At 42.6% G+C, this 23,514-nt stretch overlaps 6 protein-coding genes across 8 annotated transcripts; 4 read left to right on the forward strand and 2 right to left on the reverse strand.

Moving 5' to 3' along the window:
* Positions 1 to 356: 356 nt before the first annotated feature.
* Positions 357 to 2,189, reverse strand: LOC116200322 (protein ACTIVITY OF BC1 COMPLEX KINASE 8, chloroplastic-like). Its single transcript, XM_031531182.1, has 7 exons — positions 2,146 to 2,189; positions 1,907 to 1,961; positions 1,723 to 1,821; positions 1,533 to 1,622; positions 1,217 to 1,276; positions 978 to 1,101; positions 357 to 839 (listed from the first exon to the last, which is right to left on the reverse strand). The coding sequence occupies exons 1-6, from the start codon at positions 2,187 to 2,189 to the stop codon at positions 985 to 987; spliced, it is 465 nt and encodes a 154-aa protein (XP_031387042.1). The 3' UTR covers positions 357 to 839; positions 978 to 984.
* A 2,828-nt stretch (positions 2,190 to 5,017) lies between these two features.
* Positions 5,018 to 6,807, forward strand: LOC116198621 (geranylgeranyl pyrophosphate synthase, chloroplastic-like). Its single transcript, XM_031528814.1, has 2 exons — positions 5,018 to 5,733; positions 5,827 to 6,807. Exons 1-2 carry the CDS (start codon positions 5,263 to 5,265, stop codon positions 6,406 to 6,408), a joined length of 1,053 nt encoding a protein of 350 aa, XP_031384674.1. The 5' UTR covers positions 5,018 to 5,262; the 3' UTR covers positions 6,409 to 6,807.
* A 1,649-nt stretch (positions 6,808 to 8,456) lies between these two features.
* LOC116201085 (UPF0496 protein 1-like) lies at positions 8,457 to 10,919 on the forward strand. Of its 2 annotated transcripts, none has more exons than XM_031532179.1 (2): positions 8,457 to 8,719; positions 9,226 to 10,919. In XM_031532179.1, exon 2 carries the CDS (start codon positions 9,359 to 9,361, stop codon positions 10,511 to 10,513), a length of 1,155 nt encoding a protein of 384 aa, XP_031388039.1. In that variant the 5' UTR covers positions 8,457 to 8,719; positions 9,226 to 9,358; the 3' UTR covers positions 10,514 to 10,919. The 2 variants fall into 2 exon arrangements, with proteins under 2 accessions (XP_031388039.1, XP_031388040.1); XM_031532180.1 differs by having other exon boundaries at positions 9,267 to 10,919.
* A 1,397-nt stretch (positions 10,920 to 12,316) lies between these two features.
* On the forward strand, positions 12,317 to 14,971 carry LOC116200142 (pentatricopeptide repeat-containing protein At2g01390). The gene is made up of 2 exons (XM_031530861.1): positions 12,317 to 13,146; positions 13,470 to 14,971. The coding sequence occupies exons 1-2, from the start codon at positions 12,381 to 12,383 to the stop codon at positions 14,471 to 14,473; spliced, it is 1,770 nt and encodes a 589-aa protein (XP_031386721.1). The 5' UTR covers positions 12,317 to 12,380; the 3' UTR covers positions 14,474 to 14,971.
* Positions 14,475 to 17,973, forward strand: LOC116200143 (UPF0496 protein At2g18630-like). Of its 2 annotated transcripts, none has more exons than XM_031530863.1 (3): positions 14,475 to 14,613; positions 16,148 to 16,216; positions 16,309 to 17,973. In XM_031530863.1, the coding sequence occupies exon 3, from the start codon at positions 16,330 to 16,332 to the stop codon at positions 17,296 to 17,298; it is 969 nt and encodes a 322-aa protein (XP_031386723.1). In that variant the 5' UTR covers positions 14,475 to 14,613; positions 16,148 to 16,216; positions 16,309 to 16,329; the 3' UTR covers positions 17,299 to 17,973. The 2 variants fall into 2 exon arrangements, with proteins under 2 accessions (XP_031386723.1, XP_031386722.1); XM_031530862.1 differs by lacking the exon at positions 14,475 to 14,613 and adding an exon at positions 15,734 to 15,875.
* A 2,696-nt stretch (positions 17,974 to 20,669) lies between these two features.
* LOC116201774 (elongation of fatty acids protein 3-like) lies at positions 20,670 to 22,478 on the reverse strand. The gene is made up of 2 exons (XM_031533175.1): positions 21,774 to 22,478; positions 20,670 to 21,373 (listed from the first exon to the last, which is right to left on the reverse strand). The coding sequence occupies exons 1-2, from the start codon at positions 22,320 to 22,322 to the stop codon at positions 21,008 to 21,010; spliced, it is 915 nt and encodes a 304-aa protein (XP_031389035.1). The 5' UTR covers positions 22,323 to 22,478; the 3' UTR covers positions 20,670 to 21,007.
* Between the last annotated feature and the right edge of the window lie 1,036 nt (positions 22,479 to 23,514).

Here is a 23,514-nt window from a genome sequence, read left to right on the forward strand (position 1 = left end):
CAGTACGTATAATTGCAAAAGGGAAGGGAGGGCTTATATATGCTAATGGCTATGGGCGCATAGAGTACTCTTATTCTGATTAACTGTGCACAGGCATGTGACCCTAAAAGCCAATGACACCTGTTGGTCAACATGTTTGTGCTGCCACCGTACCACCCAAAATAATCATAAATAATAATTATTATCATTATTCTCATAAATTGGTAAATTTTATACATCTTACCAAATAGGTACAAAGTTCGAGCTTTAAAGACGATATACAGGATTCTATCAAAAAAAGATGACATACAGGAGCGTAACAATATACATGTATCGCGATTACAGACAAACCAGATCGTTAATACGAGCATTAAATCGAGAGAAAATCACGAAGTTATGGGTAATTGATCAGAAGAACAAATTCGAATTACTTCTCGAGTTTGCGAAACATCCCACCTAGGAAAAATTAGATGGGTGGGAGGCTACACATGTAGGGACTTAGCATTAACGGTTAAACTTCCAATTATAAAGCTGCACTCTAAAGTCTAAGGACAACAGACGGGTCCCCCCTTCGCCTTTTCTGCCCCTAATACCTCTTTCTCACTTTCCAAATATAGACATTACTGATGAGATTACCCCTATGAGCAAATCTTTGGGGTTAAGACAAGATGAAAATAATATGAGCCGGCCTAAATACAGTCCACCCAGTGATTCATTGGCACGGCAATTTCTCGATGTGACTTGAATCGGACCAGACACTGAGGGTGAGTTGATAACTTACTCAGCAACATGTTAACAGTTGTGGCTCCTACTAGCAAACTTCTCACTGAAACCGGCTTCTCTTGGGGTTTGAATGTTCTCTGCATATCCGGAGAAAATGAATCTCAATTCGTTTAGGCTAAGGATAAGTCAAGAATTTCGGTTGTTGATACTGATGCAGAAAGTGAACCTCTCTACCCATCCGAGATCGACCAAAGAAGAACTTTTGCTTCACTTACCTAGTCTCTAAGCAGTTCCCGTGATCAATCTCTCCCTTTGATCCAACTTTTTCACCTTTATGATTCCCACAAGAACTTGCAAGCCGAAAAATGTGCAAACCGCATATGCTATCATCGCGGGCATCTGACGCACATAGCAGTTAACAATGTACAAGTGTGAAAGAGTTTTCTTGTCAAGGCAAAAAGTACCAAAAGCTTCAGAAGGGAAACAGCAATAAATCTAGAAGAGGAGCTCTTACCCGAATGGAGTTCAGATACAAAATTGTTGCAAGGTTTACTAGGCTCCCAGCAGCAACCGCCTGTCAGATTATCCAGGAGATAAATGGTCATATCTTGTAATATTTTGTATATGATTCGAAACGAGAGGGACAAGAACCAAATCTCTTAGACTATTAGTAGGGGTGCGGTCAGGATCACGGTAAATTGTTGGAACCAGCCTGAAATATAGGTTTCTAGGTGGTTTATTCCATGTCTGAGGGGGTTCCTCTTCCAATTTCAGTTTCTAGCAGAACACAAGTCTATAGGAAATGATTGGAATTCCAGCTGTAAACTCACATTTCCGATGGTTTTCTGGACAGCTGCTACACGCTGAAATGCCCTCTCAGACTCCAGAGCTCGAACTCGGAGTTTCAGATCACCTTGCTCCTATACATCATTAATAATATTGCTGAAATAAGGGATACGATCTAGAGGGAGCAAAACTAGATAAATTCATCTGTAGTATTTTGGAAAGAGAGATTGATACCAATCGTTGGATTATTCCTGCCAGCTTTTCAACTCGGTCAGCTTGTCTGAATAAGTTGTAAAATGCACGGGACTGACGATCCAGTCTCTTTTTGAAGTCCTGGAAGATTCGAATAGCACATATTGAAGTGGTATGATAGCACTTTCACACAGTAGAAAATAAAAACAGTAGGATAGGGACTTGCCTTCAAAACAACTTCAACACCAGCTTCACGAAACCTTAGCAGTTCCAATGCATAGCTACAAAGTAAAGCATGAAACCATAGTCAGACTCAGGGTATAACACAAAATCTATATGGAAAATTGTTGCATGGAAGGGATAAAGAAGCCTTTGTCGCACCCAGTTGAAACAGTCTAGCAATCCAGTATATTTCAGTATCCGTAGGATTGAATCAATAAGTAGTTACAGTAAATCCAAGCTTACGGTTTAGCAATCTCAGTGATGTCAAAATTAAAACGAAATAACATGAGAGTATACGAGCTAATAAGCATTTATATTATATATGACTTTTATAATTATGTTATCATACTTATAATAGTACAATCATGCATATGTTTTCCTAAACAAAATATTGTATATAAATTAATGATTTTACTTGCAATACTATTGGGGATGATACGCGATTCTATTTCACTCCAATCCTAATTTAATTATAAAATATCGATCTTCAAATATAATCGATTTATGACGTAATTAAGTAATATTTTTAAAAATTTTATCTAAATTAAATGAAAATTTTATCAATCCTAACTAAGACACATAGTAGAATATTTGACTCTCAAACCAAATATAAATTAGGCATGTGTCTCAAATAAATTGGAATATGTTCTAAATGATGAACATATAAAATGAAAATTGAAATCTCAAATTCCTTTTTTAAGAGAGATATTAGATTTCACTTTTTAAATTGCCATCCCTTTTATCATTGAAATATTTTTGCCATAAAAAAACTTCAAACATTTCCATTCCGTCTACCAATTTTGCCCCTCCATCGACTCTCTTAACGAAAATCCGACATTGCTACCTACGTGTAATAAACGGAGTCTAAAATAATATATTCTGAGAAAGGGGGTGTAGTGCAGTGGCTAATACCCTCACCCGGTAACCTAAAGGTTCCAGGTTCGATTCTCATCAGTGAAACTACCTGTACCCATTTATTTAGATTTTCTTTCCATTTTCTTGTACTAGAATATGAGCTTCCTATTATAACCGAAAAAATAATATATTCTAATCAGATATGTTCGAGTGACGTCGTTTCATTGTTTTCTCTTTTATTTTCAATTTCTCTTTCAGGAGACTAGCTCGAGGGAAAGGAAAGGAGCAGATCGAAGGTGGCTCCCCCGCCGGCCATGTCCATCTCCAGTCGCCCTCCCCATCCGGTGAACAGCAATCGCTTCCATCGCTACGATCCTGGCCCGACCTCCGTCTCCTTCCTACCCAGCTCGATTGACTTTGAGCTTGTCCACAGTGGCTGCTCGCCTTTTCACTGCGAGTTCATTAATGCGTCCCCTCCTCCCGGTCATCTCCTCGCCGTCTCAAGAGAGCGCAGCACCTAGCAGCGTCTCCGATTCGGAGGTGCCGTCCTCCTCGCTCCGGTGGCCTATCCCTATTCGCCGCTGCTTGATCCCCTCGGGTGTCGCAAACCCATTCTTTTGCTTAGTAGTCCATCCAGTAAAACCAAAGACAGTCCATGCGAGGAAAATTAGTAGGTATTTCGAACTTGAACCCGAAAAAGTCATGGCGCATAAGGCTGGTTTGGTTGGACCTAGGGATGGACAACTGAAAGCAAGCTCTGATAGACGGGTTCCATAGGCCAATCATGGGTTGATGAAGTCATCGGCGATACAAATCAGACTGTAATAGCACCGACGTAGTCATATAGGTACTCATCCAGAAGTCTCATTCCTGATCTTCGACGAGTGAGCCACCGGTTGTCGTGGGGGATAGTGTGGATCTCCTACCGGCGGGTGAGGGTCTGAGGGAAGCAGCGCCTCGAGAGGACGAAGCAGGAATTGAACCAAAAAAAAAAAAAGATAGAGAACATGCAAACGACGCCGTTTCAATCTTATCTGATTAGAATATATAATTTTATACTCTGTTTATTACATGTGCCTAGCCAAGTCGGATTTCCGTTAAGAGAGTCGATGGAGGGGCAAAATTGGTGAACGGAATAGTAACATTTGGGGACAACAAAAATATTTCAATGGCAAAAGTGATGACAATTAAAAAAGTGACGAGTAACGGTGATACTCTACTCCTATATCACTATGGATTATGGTTTAAATTGAAATTTCATTTTATTGATAATTGTTAAAAATTCACAAACATATCACATGATTTTGGATTATAATATAAGTTTCTGAAAGTTATATCAATATTGTCTTTCCTTATCATTATTTAAATCATCCTTTTCGACTAGCGGCGTAAACAAGCCGAGATATTCGTAAACTGTTTGAGCTCGGCTCAATGAAAGCTCGAATTTGGCTCGCTTTTATACAGCTCGAGCTTGGCTCGGCTCGAGTTTGCCAGTTAAATGAGTTGAGCCGAACTCAATGATATTCGATTCGTGAAGTTCGCAAACCTAAACGAGCTTTTTATTTATTTATATATATTCTTATAAGTTATAAATATTATTATAAGTTATATATATATATATATATATACATATTATGAGTTATTATAATAGTTCAATTCGAGCTCATCCCAATCTAAACCCAGGCGAGATCGAGCTCACGAGCCTTATACAAGTCAAGCTCTGCTGGCACAACGAGCCTATATGGGCCAAGCTGAGTCTTCGCTAAATACATCGAGCCAAGCCCAAGCTCAAAGAGTTAGGCTCACGCGAGCTTGCGGACTAGCGGTAAATGAGCCGAGACATTCGCGAATGGTTTGGGCTCGGCTCAATGAAAGCTCGAATTTGGCTTGCTTTTATAAAGCTCGAGCCCGGCTCGGCTGAGCTTACCAGTTAAACGAGTTGAGCCGAACTCAATGGTATTCGATTCGTGAAGTTCGCAAGCCTAAACGAGCTTTTTATTTATTTATTTATTTATATATATATATATATACCTATAAGTTATATATTATTATAAATGATATATATATATATATTATGAGTTATTACTATAGTTCAATCCAAGCTCATCCCAATATAAATCCAGGCGAGATTGAGCTCACGAGCCTTACACAAGTCGAGCTCTGCTAGCGCAGCGAGCCTATATGGGCCAAGCTGAGTCTTCGCTAAATACAACGAGCCAAGCCCAAGCTCAAAGAGTTAGGCTCACGCGAGCTTGCGGACTAATAAACGAGCCACGCTCAAACCTAGTATATTCGGCTCAGCGCGACTTATTTATACCACTATTTTCGACCGCAACATAGCCGCGGCCACTTTTCCTAGTTCGAATTGATTCCTCGACAGTCGACAGTTTTGATTCTGAATGATTCGATTCACCTTCATGTGTCTGTTTGCCCTTCTGACTCAGCTCTTGTTCCACTCTCAGAAGTCAGAAGCTCTCTCAAGATCAGATCTTGAAGCTCCCAGGCATGAAGTCACTGAGCTTGAGAACCCTCTTTTCCACCTTGACGAAGACTTATTTCCCCGTCGGAGCTCATTCGAAGTTTCGTCCGCCGCTCAGGTTTGGCCTATCCATCTCGGGGATCCCGACCGATGAGGAGGCGGTCCGGGAGGAGGATGACAGCCCGAGGCCCGCCTTCGACTTCAAGGCCTACTTGGCGGGAAAGCTGGCATCGGTGAACGAGGCCCTGGACGGGGCGGTCCCCCTGCGGGATCCGCTCAGGATCCACGAGGCGATGCGATACTCCCTGCTCGCGGGCGGGAAGCGGGTCTGCCCCATCTTCTGCATTGCTGCCTGCGAGATCGTGGGCGGGGCCCAGCCCGTGGCGATGCCTGCCGCCTGCTCCCTCGAGATGATCCACACTATGTCCCTCATCCACGACGACCTCCCCTGTATGGACAACGATGACCTGCGTCGTGGTAAGCCCACCAACCACAAGGTATACTGGCCCTGCCATTTTGCAGGTGTTTGATGAAATTTCTAGGAGAATTGAGGGGCTATTTCCGTTTTGCTAAGCTTTTTGCAATTACAGGTATACGGGGAAGCTATTGCGGTTTTGGCTGGTGATGCCCTTTTAGCACTGGCATTTGAGCAGATCGCCGTCAAGACAGAAGGTGTGCCCCCAGCACGGATTGTCCGAGCAATCGGAGAACTCGCGAGATTGATTGGAGCAGAGGGCGTCGTAGCTGGCCAAGTGGCAGATGTAAGCTCCGAGGGGATGTCCAATGTAGGCTTGAAGGAGCTTGAGTTCATCCACTTAAAGAAGACCGCAGCCCTTCTTGAGGCCTCCGTCGTGCTCGGGGCGATCATGGGAGGTGGGTCCAACGATGAGGTTGAGAAATTGAGGAGCTTCGCCCGGAGCACCGGGTTGCTGTTCCAGGTGGTGGATGATATATTGGACGTGACAAAGTCGTCCCAGGAGCTTGGAAAAACTGCAGGGAAGGACTTAGTGGCTGGCAAGGTCACCTTCCCGAAATTGTTGGGGATCGAGAAGTCGAGGGAGTTTGCCAAGGAGTTGAATCAGAACGCCCAAGGACAGTTGGCGGGGTTCGATCCTAAAAAGGCAGCTCCACTGGTCGCTCTAGCAGATTACGTTGCCAGCAGGCAAAGCTGACTGTCTTATACAAATGAGTTGTTGGTGGTGTCGTTTCAAAGAGATCCACTGTGGATGACCAAGAAACGATTTGGAAAAGAAGGGAAGACGCATCGCGGGAGTGATCAATCGCATGGATTTGAGTTCGAGTCCTCTGTAGGTCGGCCTTGGCCATTGATTTCACCGGAAACAAGCAGTGGTGCTGATTACACTGTCTAGTGTAGCCGCTTTGTCAATTCATTGTTTGCAGTATTGTTCTTCACAAACCATTGTAGGCGGCATCTTATGTATGATCAAATCATGTTGCCACCGTAACAGTCACAAGACTGGCGGACGAACTAACCACCGTTTTACGTCGGTCTCCATGTTTCCTCCTCGGGATTTTGAAGCGCGTTATTCATTTAATATGATCATGCAAAATACTTCAATAGTTTTTACATCTTTGTTCGGAACGTTTCAGAGTTTGGAAATGTTACTTATTCCAATCCGTGCTTCAACTTTAGAAATGTTACTCTATCCCATCAGAATAATCAACTTAAACTAGACAAGGAGGCCGTGTTTATGCATGGGCTAAAATTGTAGGTTCTGGGAATAATTATTGATCAATAGTAAAAATGACAAAGGTAATAAGTTAAAAAGGAAAATTTTAGATGCGAGTTTATACATGGAAAACGTTTTTTTTTTTTCCCAATCATTATTTTGTTGTTGTCGGATTTGTCTTTCACGAACAAAAAAATATATATATGCTTAGGGGCATTGAATCAGCAATTTAAACAGTAAACAAATAATTCAAGTAATAAACTCTACTCAATGTCATGCTCATTGAATGGCAGAAAGGTCGAAATCATTCGACCGTATTTCTCTATTCTCAACTTTCATTTTTTCTTGCTACCAAAGGGTGTTCTTTCTTCTTCTTTTTTTTTTTTTTTTTTTTAAGATTCTAGGTTGTTTTTCGAAAAGTTTCTAAGATAACTATTGAAAATAGTCATTTTTCAACTAAAGTAACTCCTCTAGAACTTTAAATGCCGCTACTTAAAATTCTCAGTTCATATATATGTCTTATGATTTCCATTAGTGCGGTATATTTCCAACTTCTGTAACCAAGGTAGACAACCAATATTGAGACATTTGTCATATTTTTACTCGAAATGTCACACAATCAGAGACTGATTTCATCCTACATGGCATGTTATTATTTATTGTATGTAGATGTGTTCCATGTGGAGAATTGGCTAAGGTTTTTAAAATATATATGTAAAAACTATATCTCCACTTCCTTAATAAAACTATATATATATATATATATATATATATCAAAAGAAAGCTCAACTTCATACGAATCATTTTTTTGGGATTTATTGAAATAAATATTCAATTATCCTTTCAAGAAAAGAAAAGATAAAATATTCAACCTTCTTTTTTTTCTCGGTGGAAAAATATTCAACCTTGATTCTTTATGGTATCGGACCTGAATGATTCAGGGAGGAGCTTTTACTTTGTGCACATGTATTCAAACTTGCTTGCTGTTTTGCTTGCGAATTCAAAACGCTCCCTATACTTTATGAAAGTTTGTCTAGTTATTGCATTTTGACAATGATGCTGATTATCGGTGAAAAATATGTGTGAGGGAATACCTTTTGCCTTGCCTCTAACAATGAAGCCACCATCCCCGCTTCTCATTTTATTATCACATCAAACTCCATCTCGACTCCTCCTCACTTCACGAAGCGGTACAACAGTCTCATTCGGAACCTCTCACGAGACTGAACGCAATCCGAGAAAGAGAAGCCAGTCTGTATCTTGCGCTGGACACCTGACTACATGGACAGGGTTTGCCAATACGCGGAGCTCACCGGGCTGAATTGAGATAACTCCGGCTCCACGACCCTCATGGGGCATTTGGGGAGTGTACATAAAGTACACGGAGCGAAATGAAAATAACCTTAAAATGTAATTCTTATGTTTCTGTATATTCTTGGCCTTGGTATTAAACGACAGTGACGTACTTTTCTACTTCTAGTATTCCTCCACGTCCTTGATGTCTGTCCGAAAGGGAGTTGTTGCTTCGTTGAGGAAATACAGAGAAGACAAGGGAGAAAATTCAGCGGCTGCAGCAGCATTTTATCATTAACGAGTATTCTAGAGCAAAGTGTTGACTTGACTCTGCTGCCCATCCTCAATCCCATCTTCCAACCCTCAAATTTCATCTCGCTGCGTACCAATTCTTGCTCCATTTTGCTTCATCGAGAAACTTGAGCCGCCTTCGCTTGCCCTCCGAGGACGACGGAAACGAGAAACTCACAGGATCTCTGCGATTTCAGCTGAATCTCAGGTACCCGGAAGCTCATTTCATCCAGACCCAGACAAAGTTTTGCTCCTTAATCTGCCCGATTTCATCCCTGCCTGCTTCAACTCTCATTCCCCTTGCTGTTGATTTCTTGATACTGCTGCTTTTGGTGCCCATTCGGATCTGTGGCCTTGTTGTTGTCAGTTGATTCCTTATAATTCGGTCCTTGCTTCCCCAAGTGAGGAAACCCCCTTAAGACTTCTGTGTTGACTTGATTTAGTTGGCAGAGACAAGGTTTCTCTTTCTTGGTTGGAGAGCTTCTTAAGGTTTTGAACTGGCTGCCCTTCGAATGGTTTTTCAGAAAATGAAATTTGAGCCGCAATACTTCTCAATTTCGGCCCATGATTTGATAAGGTGCTTCCGCTCTGCATTTTCTTGATGCATTCTTAGTAAGCACAAAGGTTTCATTCTGGACAGGGAAGAGCATATTCCAATCGTTAAACATCCGGAGACAGTTTTACAGTTTTGATCTTCCTGTCTTGTCAGTATAGGCAAATCCCCTGAAATTTTCAAGCTCCATTACATTGACCAGAATTCATTCGATCAGTACCGGGAGGGAGGAAGAGAGGGGGAACATTTTGAGGGTTTACTTTGGTAGCCAGTCCAAGTTAGGTGCTTAAGACAATGGGGGGAAGATGTAGCAAGCCTAGAGGCGGGGATGACGGATCTGTAACCCCTAACCTGGCTGATCTTGCCCAATATGAGACTGCTTGTGGGGCCGATCCTCGGCTCACAAACTTTGACACTGCTCTCCATAGGACAGCAAATCGGGTGATCAGCACGCTCGCAGTCGACGTGGGCCGTCAATCCCTGTCCTTCACCTCGCTACAGGAAGTGACAAATAGCCAGCTTGAACTGAACCAGCATGTGGTTCGGCTACTACTTGAATGCCAAGACGATATGTGGGACGACAAGGACCTTTCTGGCCTCATAAATGATTACTTTGAGACAAGCAACCAGGCATCAAGATTCTGCAATGTCCTTGACAAGTGCCTCGCTCGGGCTCGGGACAGCCAGCTGATACTCCAGTTCGCAGTGAGTCATTTTGAGGCGGAGGAGGAGGAGGAGGAGGAGGAGAAGAGGGAGAAAGAATGCGAAGTTGGTCTTGAAGGGACAAAGTATGCTAAGACATTGAGAGAGCTTGAGAAGTTTAAGGCGGCTGGGGACCCATTCACTGCTGACTTCTTTGAGCTTCTGCAGTCAGTGTCAGACCGGCAATTTGGGCTGCTGAAGAAGCTTAGGGACCGGAAAAAGAAAGTGGAGAAAAAATTGAAGTCTTCTGAGACATGGAGGAGGGTATCGAACGCTCTATTTGTGGCTGCATTTGTCTCGGCCCTAATCTTCTCGGTTGTGGCAGCAGCAGTGGCAGCTCCGCCAGTTGTGACAGCTCTCGCAGGCGTGCTTACAGTGCCAATCGGTTCAGTGGGGAAGTGGGTTGACTCTCTATGGAAGAAGTACCAGAAGGAGCTGAAGGGGCAGAAAGAGTTGCTCGGTCTTATGGGTGGTTCCACTAGAATAGCAGTCCTTGAAGTGCAAACTATTCAGGTGCTCGTGGATAAATTTGAAAACAAGATTGAGTCTCTCATGCAAAATGCTGAATTTGCCTTTGGAGGGGATGAGGCACTGAGGCTTGCGGTGGGTGAGATCAAGGGGGGGATCGAAGGGTTCATGAAGGCTGTCGAAGATCTCCGTGAACAGAGCCACACATGTAGCAAGGATATTGGGATGGCGAGGATAATTCTCTCGCAGAAGCTACTTTCGAGATCCAACGGTGACTAGAGAATTATGACAGATTTTTGGATATCATAAGCTTGGGCTACAATCCGACTTGCTTGATGAGTGAAGCACTTTATTGCAAGGGAAAAACTTCTCAGAGATTCAAGTCACAAAGCAAGCTGGCGAGCCATCAGTATAGCATTTTTTAGTTCCATGATCAATCAATGAGTTGAAATGGTGGCTTAAAAGGGATAAGGACTTCCGTTATTATTGTTCTTCTGATTGCGTGAATGGAGGCTATGTTGGTATATATATATACTCATGGGATCTGGGAAAAGCTTACCGATTCAGTCCTCAGTCCCACTACTATGTATTTATAAGTGTGCTTCATATATGCTTGTCGATTATACTGATGTTTAGTGATGTATTCTTTTAGAAAGTGAGTAAACAGTTTTTAACGGTTTCCAGACTGGTACTCCTGATTCCTACTTAACCTTCTGCGCATTTTTTGAAAGGGTTTTTACCTAAAATTGCCCATGATTTATGCGTTTTGTCAAATTTATCATATGTTTTTTTTTGTCAGCTATATCTCATGATTTACATTTTGTTTGAAATCTATCCCGCCGTTATCTTTTTCGTCGACATTTAACGGTCGTGCTGATGTGGCGCCCACGTGACAAGTGGGGAGCCCACTATCTCTCCACGTGCCACGTCAGCACGACCGTTAGATGTCGACGAAAAATATAACGCCCGGATAGATTTGATGTAAAAAGTAAATCATGAGATATATTTGATAAAAAAATATATATATGATAGATTTGACAAAATAGGTAAATCATGGGTTATTTAGGGTAAAAATATACTGTTTCCACCACTTGTTTATGGTTATGGCTCAATTTCTAACGCTGCTCAAGCCATCTGTTGTAAACAGATCTGGAGGACATTTAGACCACATTTTTCACGAGACTTGTGTTAATTGGTAACTGCGCTTTCGTGACATGCAGTTTCTTTTCATTTTGGTGCTATAAATTCTGGGGAAACTCTGAGTGGAAAGATATGGCATGGCACTAGATGCTTGGTTCCCTGTTTGCAGGGGCAAAGCCATGATTTCTGTCCAGGGGTAAAAATATTATAATAAATATAATTTTGAGATAAAATTTTAAAAATTCAAAGTTCAGGGAGTAGGGGGCAAAAATATTAAAATAAGCATACTTTTGGAATAAAATTTTAAAAAATTTAAAGTTCAGGGGGGGCAATTGCCCCCTTTGCTAATATGCTGGCTCCGCCCTTGCCTGATAGCATGACACTGATTTCGAATTTCTTGTACTTGAAACTATAGCAACATTAACAAGCTCATCAAGAAGACAATCAGAATTTCGTGTTCTTGGGGCACACTGTAACATGATAAGTGCACTGAAGGAGGCTCTCATACTTGCACCATCTCGACTGCTACCTCGATTCAGACACGACAGTTCATTGCAAACTGACAAAGACTTCTCAATCCTCATAGCGGATATTTTCTATATCCGGTTTGCAGCAAAGTTGTCATTCGGAACCGAGATGGAACTTGTCCAAAGGTCGCCATTGCATGAGCCAAGTTGGACCTGCTACAAAATCGCAGGGCCCATACTTCTTCAGATACAAACTGCAGTCCTGTTCACTTTCTCACCCGAAGTTCATAATTTTCCCACACAATTATGGATCAATCGGTGCGCGATGAGACAAAATCGGAACCCGAGTCCTCGGAATATGCAGATTAATAGCATATAAACTTTACACCCCAGATTGGACCAATAACAAAACTTTGAGGGCTGAAAATCAAAGAAACAAAAGTAGAGTCTCCTTGTCAGGGTTTCTTCTTCTGTGTTCAGTTAACTAACCAGAAACACTGAGACACAGAGGACCGAGACGAGTTCTTCCATTGGAATCGATGAAGGGATTCCCCTGTTTCAGTTTTTCTTCCAGCCCAAATTTCCGAAGACTCGTCCTTTCCACCTTAAACAATCGAACCCATTTCGTTTTCGATTCACGGTACCTCCATTCCTTCCGCCCGCCGGAACGGAAGTCTCCGGCGAGCAAACAGCGCTCCAAGAACTCGCCAAATCAAAAGCAGAGAGCAACAGAGGACCCACCACAGACATACATGAGGGATAGGATCTCCGACATTTACCGGATCCTCAAGTACTCGACCTGGGACTCTGCCCAGGGCCAGCTCTCCTCGCTGCCCATCAAATGGGACTCCTTCACTGTCGCCCAGGTCCTCAAGACTCATCCCCCGATGCAGAAAGCATGGCTCTTCTTCAACTGGGTGGCCCAGGTCAAGGGCTTCAAGCACGACCAGTTCACCTTCACCACGATGCTCGACATATTCGGGGAGGCGGGCCGGGTCTCCTCGATGCAGCACGTGTTCCGGCTCATGAGGGAGAAGGGATTGAAGGTCGACACCGTGACTTACACCTGCTTGATGCAGTGGGTGTCGAGGTGGCAGGGCGCCGATGAGGCGGCTCGGGTTTGGGAGGAGATGAAGGGGAGAGGGTGCCGCCCGACCGTCGTGTCGTACACGGCTTACTTGAAGATACTGTTCGAACATGGGAGGGTTGAGGAGGCCAGTGCGGTTTTTCGAGAGATGATTGAGTCGGGTTGTGCCCCAAATTGTCATACGTACACTGTCCTGATGGAGTACCTCGTCGGTTGCAGTAAGTTGGAGCTGGTCCTTCCATGTTCATGGCGTGCTCTTTATGTGTTTCTTATATTGTTTGAGAAGATATTGTAACTCAGAACATGTGGAAGGCAAAATTCTGTCTTAGGCCTGATAGAGGACTAATTAACCAAAGCGCGGGTCTTGCGGTTCCTGGTGGTAATTCTCACAGGGTTATGACAATCAATGGTTGATTTTTGATTCGTAATCTTTTTAGACCCGAACATGCTTCTCACCATGATTCAGGTCCTTGTTCGTAATAATCAAAGTTTCATTGATGAGTATGCTTGTCTTAGTTCTCTTTCTCGTGATTGGTTCCAGGTAAATATAAAGAAGCCCTCGACATATTTGAGAAGATGCAAGACGCAGGATTTCCACCTGATAAAGCAACCTGCAACATCTTGGTCGAGAAGTGCTGCAAAGCACGGGAGACACAAACAATGCTCAAGATTCTTCAATACATGAAAGAAAACCGACTTGTCCTTCGCCACCCAGTATTCCTCGAAGCCTTAGAAACTCTCCGGAATGAGGGTCAAAGTGATGACCTTTTGAGGCAAGTGAACCCTCAGTTTTCAGACGAATTCAATGTAGGCCAAGAGGACTCTGATGTTTCCTGCACGACCGATAGAGCAGTTCTGTTGATCCTGTTGAAGAAGCAAAGTCTTGTTCCACTGGACTTTCTTCTCATCGCAATTGGAAATGAAAATATACGACTCGACGGGACGATCGTTTCAATCATCATCGAGGTGAATTGCTCCCGGGACAGACTTGAGGGTGCACTGTTGGCCTTTCAGTATGCCATAAAGTTAGGCTTGATCTTGGACAAGAGCGCTTACCTTGCCTTGTCGGGCTCTTTAATTAGGAGGGATGAATTCGAAAAGGCAGTTGATGTCTTTAAAGAAATGAATTGGGTCGGACATTTCCCTGGTCCTTATCTTGCTGCCCTCTTAATATATAGATTAGGGAACGCTAGGAGACCGACATTAGCTGCGATGGTTTTCAGTTTACTTCCCAATAACCTCATAGATGTAGCCACTTATACTTCTCTTATGTCAGTTTATTTCAATGTGGGCGCTCCCGAGAAGGCAATGAAACTTTACGAAGAGATGAGGGGTAAAGGAATTCACCCTTCGTTAGGGACCTATGATCTGCTGGTGGCTGGTCTTGAGAAGAGTGGGAAAGTATCAGAAGCTGGAACTTACAGAAAGGAAAAGAAGAGGTGGTTGTTTGGGAACGTTTCGGAAAGTTCCATCTCCTTGGAGGAAAGGATATGTGACCTTCTGTTTGCCCGGGATGCTGCTGTCTCGCTCGTTGGTGCTTCCTGAGCATATTCCCAGTTCCTGAACTGTATATTCGTCTCTTCTTTTATATCGGAAGAAGACCAGACATGCTCCTGCATCTAGAGGAGCAAAGGGAAATGGGTGGATACCAAATTTGAAAGAGGGAGTCGGCAGTTCCTTAAAAGGTACCGTCCTTAGCTGCTCTAATTTGCTGTACAGTTCTTAAATTAGTATGAGGAAAAGATATAGCAGATGACTCTCACGAACATGGTGTCTGCTTAGATTCTACATTTGACCGATCATGTCGTGTCACTGACTCACCAACCATAAACCGGAGCAACAGTGGCGGAAAGTAACAAAGCATAAGGCAGTTGTCCCGCTTAATTGTGGAAAGTGGTCGCCATTGCTCCTGAAGCGGTTGAAGAATAAGAGAAGGAATCTCTGTTGTCTGTCGATGCCAAAGCAGAACAAAATTGCGGGATATTTTATGGCAGTTATCTAAGATTCTCTCAGATATCATATTATTTCTTATCTTTATCATTATAAAATTTGTAAATTCAATCATTAACGAACAATAAAAATCGTAAACGCTTGCAAAGCGCACGGGGCTATGTGTCTATGGTTTTAAAACCAATCTTTGCCTCGAAAATCAATTGTTGGCTGTTGCCACTTCTAGCAACATGTCAGGAGAAAAGGAGAACCCCAAAAAAAAAAAGAAAAAGGGAAGGATCAAAGGAAGCTTCAGTTTTCCCTTTCACTGAAGCTCCACAGTTGAAGCCTGACCCGCCTGTCGTCCCTCTCTGGAACTTTGGTGATGCCAGTGGAGCAGAAACAGTGGTGGGAAATGAAGAAGAAGATATGACGCGTTGAAAATGGGGGATTGGAATTGGATGGGCAGTGGAGAACGGGCGGTGAAAGTGGGGAAGGAGGTGTGATTTTGGGCCTCGTAGAACTTTGGAGATTATGATAAAATCCACAGTAGACAACCCTTTTGGTGGCTATCATGTTACCACGTTGGTAATCCTGTATATTACTAGCTTTTATCCGGGGAGCTCATTTCCTCGAAATGTCTTTCTAGGTCTAGACCCCCAGAAAATTAAAAGGAAAGCTTTGATCTTTAGTACTGTTGCCGACTTGATTTCGTCATTATCTGCTTAAATTCTCATGTCACGCCCCCCAAGTGAAGGAAGGATCCCGGAAATTTCGAGGTCCGGTGTATGATGTTTCCTTCTTGACAGGGCAGCTTCTCAAGGGTTAGGTTTGGTGATCAGTTGGATAGTTAGCTTTGTTCTTTCTTTGTGAGTTCGCACTTGGTAATTCGATCTCTGCATCCCAAAGATTAGGAAATGATCCCCTGAAGTTTGTGTTTGTTTTGACTCTTGTGTGGACTTGATTCAGTTGGCAGATACAAGGGTTTGTTCTTGATTGAGAGAATCTTCTTCTTATGGTAATCCCCTCTTAAAGATTTTTGCTGATAGAGAATATCTTTGATCTTCAATCGTTTTCAACATTGTCTCGTTTCGCTTCGATGAGGAGTTTCCTGAAATTTCAGGCTCTTCCCGCTCTTTGTTTTCTTGATTCATTCTCAGTAGGAACAAAGGTTTCATCCTTGACTGGGATAGGGAGCTTAAGTTGGTGCCTATCCTAGTCTTTAGACACCCAGAAAAAGTTTTGGTCTTTCTATCTTCACCCTGTTGTCAACCCCTGGAAATTTTGCAGCAAGCTCCAGCATATTGAGCAGGATCAATTCGATCAGTACCGGGAGGGACAGAGAGGGAGCTTTCTGAGGTTTGATTACGTAGCGAAAACACTGACCTTGCCCTATATAAGTCTGCTTGTTGGCCGATTCTCGACTCACTTTCGTCGACACTGCTCTCCAGACGGAAAATCGGGTGATTACCATGCTCGCGGTCGACATGGCCCATCAGTCCCTGTCCCTCACCTCGCACCGTGAACTGACCAGTAGCAAGCTTGAATTGGACCCTGAAGTGGTCCGGGGGTTACTCCAAAGCCAACGGGACAAGTGTGACCAGGACCTCTTCGGCCTCATCGAAGATTACTTTGAGACGAGCAACCAGACCTCAAATTTCTTTGTTGCCCTTGACAAGTGCCTCGCTCGGGCTCGGGACAGCCGGCTGATACTCATGAACGCAGTGAGCTATTTCGAGGAGGAAGCAGAGAGGGAGAAAAAAAACGGACTTGATCTTGAAGGGATCAAGTATGCTAATACACTGAGAGAGCTCGAGAAGTTTAAGACGGCCGGGGACCCATTCGGTGGTGAGTTCTCTGGGCTTCTGCAGTCAGTGTCAGACCGGCAATCTGGCCTGCAGAAGCAGCTTCGGGAGCGGAAAGAGAGAGTGGCAAAAAAATTGAAGTCTGCTGAGACTGGGAGGAGGGCGTCAAATGTCCTATTCGTAGCTGCCTTTGTCTCGGCCCTAATCCTCTCGGTCGTGGCAGCAGCAGTGGGGGCTCAGCCAGTCATTACGGCTCTCGCGGGCGTGCTTATTATGCCAATTGATTCAGTGGGGAAGTGGGTTAACTCTCTTTGGAAGAAGCGCCAGAAGGAGCTGAAGTGGGAGAGTGAGTTGCTCGGTCTAATGGAAGCTTTCACTTTCCTCGACGTGGAAATTATTCGGGTGGTCGTGGATAACTTGGAAAACAGGATTAAGTATCTGATGCAAAATGCTGAATTAGCCCTCGGACGGGATGCGGCAGTGAGGCCTGCGGTGGGTAAGATCGAGCGGGAGACCGAGTGGTTCACGAAGACTGTGGAGGAGCTCGATCAACGGAACCACAAATGGAGTCAGGAGATTAGGATTTTTCTGACGTTCCTCTTGCAGAAGCTGATCTTTAAATCCAATGATGACTAGATAAATTTTTTTTTTCTTTCTTTGGTGAAAAAAGACCAAACATGCTGCTGCATCTGGAGGAAAAGAACGTGATTGCACGGATGCAAGCAAAGGGACATCAGATGAATCCAAGTCTCCCCTTTGAGATTATTCAATGGGTGAAAGAGGAAGTTGCCGATTTTCGAATGTTGGGCATTCCTCCAATTTGAAGGAAGTTGGGCTCAAATCGTATAGACTTTTATTGGGCTTTAATATTCTCAAGGACCCACCTTTGTGAAGATTAATTTCAGCAAAAGAGCTGAGCAAAGAGTGGAGTGGAAAGTGACAAGGATCAGCAGAGAACAACGGCAGAGTACAGAGAAGAAGCAGAGCAGATTTTCAATCCGACTAGCTAGAGATCAAACCTCGATCGGGACGTCAAACGAACTCTGACCGGGATGAATTTTTGGCAACAGCTTCATGACGTGTGGAGCTACGTTCCGAATGGTCAGAATTTCTATTCGAACTCTGTAGGTATTATTTCAGCTGATTTTGTAATCTACCGGTTGTGGGTGACGAATTTTGATTTTTTGATGATCTAAGAGAATCTGTCTCTTAAGTTTGGTGATCCAAGGATTTGCCCTTGATGAAAAACATTGTGTAATCTTTATTGATAGTGGATCATTGATTCGAAGTCGATCCTGTGATTTTTTCCCACATCGAGATTTTCCACATAGAAATTCTCGGTATGTTTTTCTTCTTTATTGCTTATTGGTTAATTTGATTGGTTCCCGTCAGGAAGACTAATCGCTGTGTTGTTGTTTGGCCAAACAAGCCCTTCCCAACATTGAAAAGGTACTGTGCCACTTCCCTTCGCCAGCCTATTTCCTTGTACATCATAATTTGCTAAAATAAAAGATATAGCAGATGACTCTCACAGACATGGTCTCTGCTTAGATTCCACGTTTATGACATTATGTCAACAGCAAATTTTTGGCACTCCGGAAAACCGGAGGATGAAAATCCTTTCTAGTGATAAATATGTTTCTCATTAGTAAAGCATTAGGGAGTCGTCACGGCGTCGCTCCCCGTAAGGCTGTAACATGTTTCCGGGCGACATTGTTATAGGGTATGCTAAGCAAGAGGGCATTCCTACCGATGTCCTACCATGTAAAAAACGTACAGATGTAAACTTCTCTCGTGTTTCTACCTTATGTCGACGGAACGAGGAATCCTTCTCAGGTTTACCTTCAAACAAACAGTTGCATTTCTGAACCTCGTAATCGTTCCGGTTCCAGTTTGTATTCGTGTTGCTAGACCGGGCTTTGATTCGATGATCTCGAAACCGGTCTGCCGACCAACAGTAGAATCTTGACAACGACAGCAAACACTCATAAAGCATATGGGGGCCTCTTTTTTGCCACTATCACCATTCAACTCTATTGTCCTCTTCAGCGAGCAGAGCAGAGCAGAGCAGAGCAGAGCATAGTGAATATTCCTAGCAAAAAGGGCCTACTTTATGATGACTTAGGTTAGGACTGCTGGGAACTATTATCCGTCCCTTCTCGGACGATCACTTGAATTCTATGGGCCGGTAGATCAACACCAAGAAATGGGATGTAGTGTCGATTTGACGGCTCAAAGGTCCCGCAACGATAATGATATATTCCGGACTATCCCTATGAATCCTCGTGAAATCGTGATTCTAAATCATTGTCACTTTAGTATATCTGAAAATTTATGCCAACGAAATCATTATCTGGTAGACCGAGTGCAGGAAACTATAAAATGGCATTCTTCTCCATATTCATCATTGTTTCGACTTATTGGGATCTCCCCAAAAAGTTAAAATAATTAGATCTTTGAAAAAGAGTGCGTATCGCATTTGTTATATGCTCTCGTCTGCTAATTAAAATTTCAAGTTCGTGGTGAAACTTGTACCTTTTATATTAATAATTTTATTTCATTTCACTAAATTGATGAGTTTTTTTATAATCCAAAACGAAAAAAAAAAGTATAGTTATATATAAATATTTGAAGAGATGGAAAAATTGGCGGCTCGAATTTCATAATATAAAATAACTAATAATTTCAAGGTGTGCATCGATAAAGAGATTCTACCAAATCTACGAGGTGCGTTACTTGAGACCCAAATCATCGTCAAAAATTAACCTCTCTTGTTTAGTGCATAGTGGGTATAAAACGTCCCGATCTAATGGTGAATGCCAACTAAGGTACTGCAACGTAACATCAAAGTATTATTATTATTATTGTTGTTGTTGTTATTTATTCTTCTTGGCTGGAGAAAACGTTTCGGGAGATGTAAAGTCAACAGTTCTCTTCACTTTGGAACTTGAAGTGCATTGAAAGGGAGAAGAAGCAGGCAACTGATCTCTATCACTTTGTTTGCATATAATGTTAGCGTATGAACCTTTTCGACAATTGTCACCCTTCATTATCGCAACTGTTAATTCAGCATGTCCATATTCGTTCCGTCTTGTACTACACGGATAAATTACTAAATGGATCGACGATACCTGCAGGGCACGGTGATGAAAGAAAATGTTGCCAAAGTTTTACGAACTTGATATGTAACAAACCTGTCTAGAGTACGGAATCGATTAGATTAAAGCTCTTGGTATCAATCGATTACCTAGTTGAAGTTGGTCTTTTTGGTTCCCTAGCGCCGAAGCAACAGAAGAACAAGAGAAGGAATCCATGTTGATGCATGGCAAGGAGGACAAAACCGTGGGATATTCCATTGCAATCAGCTAAGATTCCCTCAGATGCATTAATATTTTTTTTTCTTTTGTATGATTAAAACAAAGAAAAAATAAACAAAATCAGGGTAAAAAGGGAAATGACTACCAGCTAAAAATAAAATTTGGAAGTGACTTTCGTTGTCCAACTTTAAAATGATGCAAAATTAAGAAAAATGGTGTAACACGAGTCACAAACGCTCTTATCTAGTAATTTGAAGGTCAGTTCCAGATTCAATTATTGTAGTGAAGTTACTCGTGGTATTAGACTAATGAATCTCACTTGTGATCCAAAAAATATATGCAAGGTTTGGTCATACGACTTAGTCGAATTTTGCACTCATCGAAGAGAAAATATGTATTAGTTCAGTTATACAAGGAGTTCATTTAGAGAAAATAAGGGAAGAAAATAAAAAAAAATATCGAATTCTTTATCGGGAAAACTTTTGAATTGATATGGTGGCAGATTTTCAGTTTCCGAGTCATCCTCAACCCTATTGTTTTCTTTGATGTCCTCGTGGTGGTCGACAACAAAGTGACCAAATTGGACCATTGCCAATCATATGAATCATGGAATTCAACAAAACGACAGAAAAAAAAGGGGGGAAAATCCAGAAAATAAGAAACCTCAGCAATCAAAGAGAAGGAAAGAAAGGAGCACAACAAAATTTGTGTATAATATTTAATATTATATTTTACAATTGAAAAAGAGATGGATTGTCTAATTACTCTACTAATTAAACTAAAAACACTGACGAACCTAATTAACACATCAAAGACCTTTCAAGCTCTTCTTCCTCATCCTCATCATTTTTTTTTCTTGCTGGATTCCTCATCCACCATTTATTTCGCTTTATTTGTAAATTCATGTATATACCGTTTTGCCCATTTATACAAAAATTCCCGTAATTAAAAAAAAAATTAAGTAGAAAAAGAAGGGCCCTGCAAAGACCTTGGTATTGTGCGCTGCGGCTGCCAACCAAAACTCACCGTTAAAGGCTCTTCTCCTTCACCGTTGCCTTCTTCTCCCCCTCAGCCTCCCCGCTTGGAGAAGAAGAAGACGATGATGCTGGTGGTGATGATGATTTCTTGTGCATCTTTAAGTAGAACTTCAAGAAGAGGAGTAAGATCGCGCCGTTGAGGACGGAGTTGATTCCCCAGGCGCCGATGCCGTTGCAGCCTCCCTTGATGAGCTGGAGTAGGAGGAATCCAACGTGGCACGCCAGGTTGCACCAGAGCAGGACGATCTGGCAGTTCACGACGAACGGGAAGCACGCGCTCGGCAGCCCGATTGCCGTCCAGAACCTGTACCCGTACACCACCGAGTAGACCAACGTTGTGCACAGTATCGCCAGCACCTGTAACCCGAAAAACCGGGAGGCATTAGTACGCAATTCGGGTCCGAGGATTATTCATGTGATATTAAAGGATCCCTCAGTCCTGAGACAATGATCAAATGCACAAAACATCGGTACAGGCTAGGCCCGATGTGTTCCACCGTCGTAGGTTGGGAGGGACAAAGTGCTATAAATTAAATTACATGTGCTCAATCGCAACTTAAGTCGAGGTTCGAATCTCACTGGAATTAGTATCACTTGCAGACTATTCGTGTTCTCATTGAAAAAAAAACATGTAAATGACGTTCGAATTAAATTTAAGGATATTTTGTCATTAGAAATTTCAAAACAAAAAAAAAAGAATTGCGAAATAATTTGTGAATATCTGGACTGAGTTGTTGTGTCGTGAGGGCTAATCAACCTGGAATGATTGGGAGAACTCGAGCCAGAGGAAGGACATGAAGGTGAGGATGGAGTTGTTGAAGAGCTGGGCGAAGGAGAGCTTCCGGCGGCGGAGGATGGTGAAGAAAGTGCGGATCATGTGGAAGAACCGGGAGAGGTAGAACATGTACGACCAGAAGAAGACGCGGCCGGAGGGCCGGGTCCCGAGGGGGAAGCAGAGGAGCCACTGGAAGGGCGAGGTCGCGAGCCTCGACCGCCGCCACAGCCACCGCGTGTCCCGGATCTCGGCTGCCGACGAGAGCAGGATCCCGGCGAACGTTGTGGCGGAGAGGAGGGCCATCACGAGGCTGTGCACGGCGGGGACGGGGCCTAGGGGGACGGGCCGGTCACGGCGGCGGAGGACGAGAAGGAGGGCGCAGTGTAGGAAGAGGGACAGGGCGAGGTAGGCGGCGATGGAGTAGAAGAGGAAGGACCACGTGGAGCCCCATGATTGGGTGTGGCTCCACCGGAAGCTGACGATCGAGGGGTGCTCCGACAGGTAGTAGGTCACTGCTTGGGTCAGGATCATCGATTCGGCCCTTCAGATTGTGGCATTCATCAATTCGGGTCGTGATATCGTCGTCTTCTTCTTCTTTCCGCGTTGCGTTTCTTCTTCGGTCGTCAAAAATGGAGGATTTTTAGAGAGAGAAAGTCTCGTCTTGTTAGAGAGAGAGAGAGAGAGAGATGGCGGAGGAGGGGTTATATGGCAGTGCGGACAGATCAATGAAACGACTGGTGGACATGAAGTTTTGGAAAATTGGTTGTATCGTGACGTGGCATCACCTCATTGGTCGAGTGTGCTAAAGGGTGTTGAGAGGTTTTTGTCGGTTTGCCGCAATAATAATTTTTCAATGCAAATACCGCAGAAACTAACTTTAAAATCTAACGACTGTTGGCCGTTTGGTTTCGAGTGTGATTTTAAAATTTAATTTTAATTTAATTTTATCAATAATAAAACTAAATAATTTATACAAGTTAAATGATGAATCTTATTTATATTATTTTTTTATAATAAAATAAAATAATTCATACAAAATCAAATGATGAGCTCCATATATAACTATTTATACCGCTTATTTTCAAAATTAAAATCTAATTTTAAAATATTATTTTGAATCCAAACGCAGCATAATCGATCAAACCCCGCGCATGTTATTAAGTTCTTTCTTTAACAAAATAACTATTATAAATTCTTTCTTTAGGACCTCTACATAAATGAATTTTATGTTATTCCATATATTTTATGCATGCAATATGTTATCTTGATATGTTGAGTAATTTTAATACTCAACTCTCTGTCAAAATATATGGATTCTTACTTATTCGGAAAATCCTTAAATGAATATATTTATTTTATTCATATGCAACAATAAAGTAACTATGAATAATATACCAAATTTCATGTATTATTGCGATACTCCTATTACCTAAATAATAAAATTCAATATATCATAAATATAATCATGAATTTATCATCTAAGACTTTACTTTATTTATTTATTTAATAAGACATTTGATGAGTTCAAGTCTTTTCGGCTTCTAGAATCGAAATGGCAATGCGATACACAGCAAGTGTCACGTTCTTGTTAGTGGTGATTCAGAAAGTCTTGCAATCAAAGGCATGCTTCGACTAAGTGGCGCATTCTTATGCGTTGGTTTAGGATTTACTATATGGATATAGATATAGATAATAGGGACTCTCGCAGTTACGCGGTGTAAAA

The sequence above is a fragment of the Punica granatum genome, chromosome 3 (genome assembly GCF_007655135.1).
Source record: "Punica granatum isolate Tunisia-2019 chromosome 3, ASM765513v2, whole genome shotgun sequence".
In the NCBI taxonomy this organism is placed as follows: Eukaryota; Viridiplantae; Streptophyta; class Magnoliopsida; order Myrtales; family Lythraceae; genus Punica; species Punica granatum.

What these genes read in the sequence shown, in the direction of transcription:
- LOC116200143 (XM_031530863.1), top strand. Translation starts at nt 16,330, where the DNA reads ATGCTCGCGGTCGACATGGCCCATCAGTCCCTGTCCCTCACCTCGCAC.
- LOC116201774 (XM_031533175.1), bottom strand. Translation starts at nt 22,322, where the DNA reads ATGATCCTGACCCAAGCAGTGACCTACTACCTGTCGGAGCACCCCTCG. An exon ending in AGTTCTCCCAATCATTCCAG is followed by an intron (nt 21,374 to 21,773) that starts GTTGATTAGCCC and finishes TTCGGGTTACAG; the next exon opens with GTGCTGGCGATACTGTGCAC.
- LOC116200322 (XM_031531182.1), bottom strand. Translation starts at nt 2,189, where the DNA reads ATGTTATTTCGTTTTAATTTTGACATCACTGAGATTGCTAAACC. An exon ending in ATCACTGAGATTGCTAAACC is followed by an intron (nt 1,962 to 2,145) that starts GTAAGCTTGGAT and finishes TTTACTTTGTAG; the next exon opens with CTATGCATTGGAACTGCTAA. An exon ending in GTGTTGAAGTTGTTTTGAAG is followed by an intron (nt 1,822 to 1,906) that starts GCAAGTCCCTAT and finishes CGAATCTTCCAG; the next exon opens with GACTTCAAAAAGAGACTGGA.
- LOC116200142 (XM_031530861.1), top strand. Translation starts at nt 12,381, where the DNA reads ATGAAGGGATTCCCCTGTTTCAGTTTTTCTTCCAGCCCAAATTTCCGA. An exon ending in GGAGTACCTCGTCGGTTGCA is followed by an intron (nt 13,147 to 13,469) that starts GTAAGTTGGAGC and finishes GATTGGTTCCAG; the next exon opens with GTAAATATAAAGAAGCCCTC.
- LOC116201085 (XM_031532179.1), top strand. Translation starts at nt 9,359, where the DNA reads ATGGGGGGAAGATGTAGCAAGCCTAGAGGCGGGGATGACGGATCTGTA.
- LOC116198621 (XM_031528814.1), top strand. Translation starts at nt 5,263, where the DNA reads ATGAAGTCACTGAGCTTGAGAACCCTCTTTTCCACCTTGACGAAGACT. An exon ending in GTAAGCCCACCAACCACAAG is followed by an intron (nt 5,734 to 5,826) that starts GTATACTGGCCC and finishes TTGCAATTACAG; the next exon opens with GTATACGGGGAAGCTATTGC.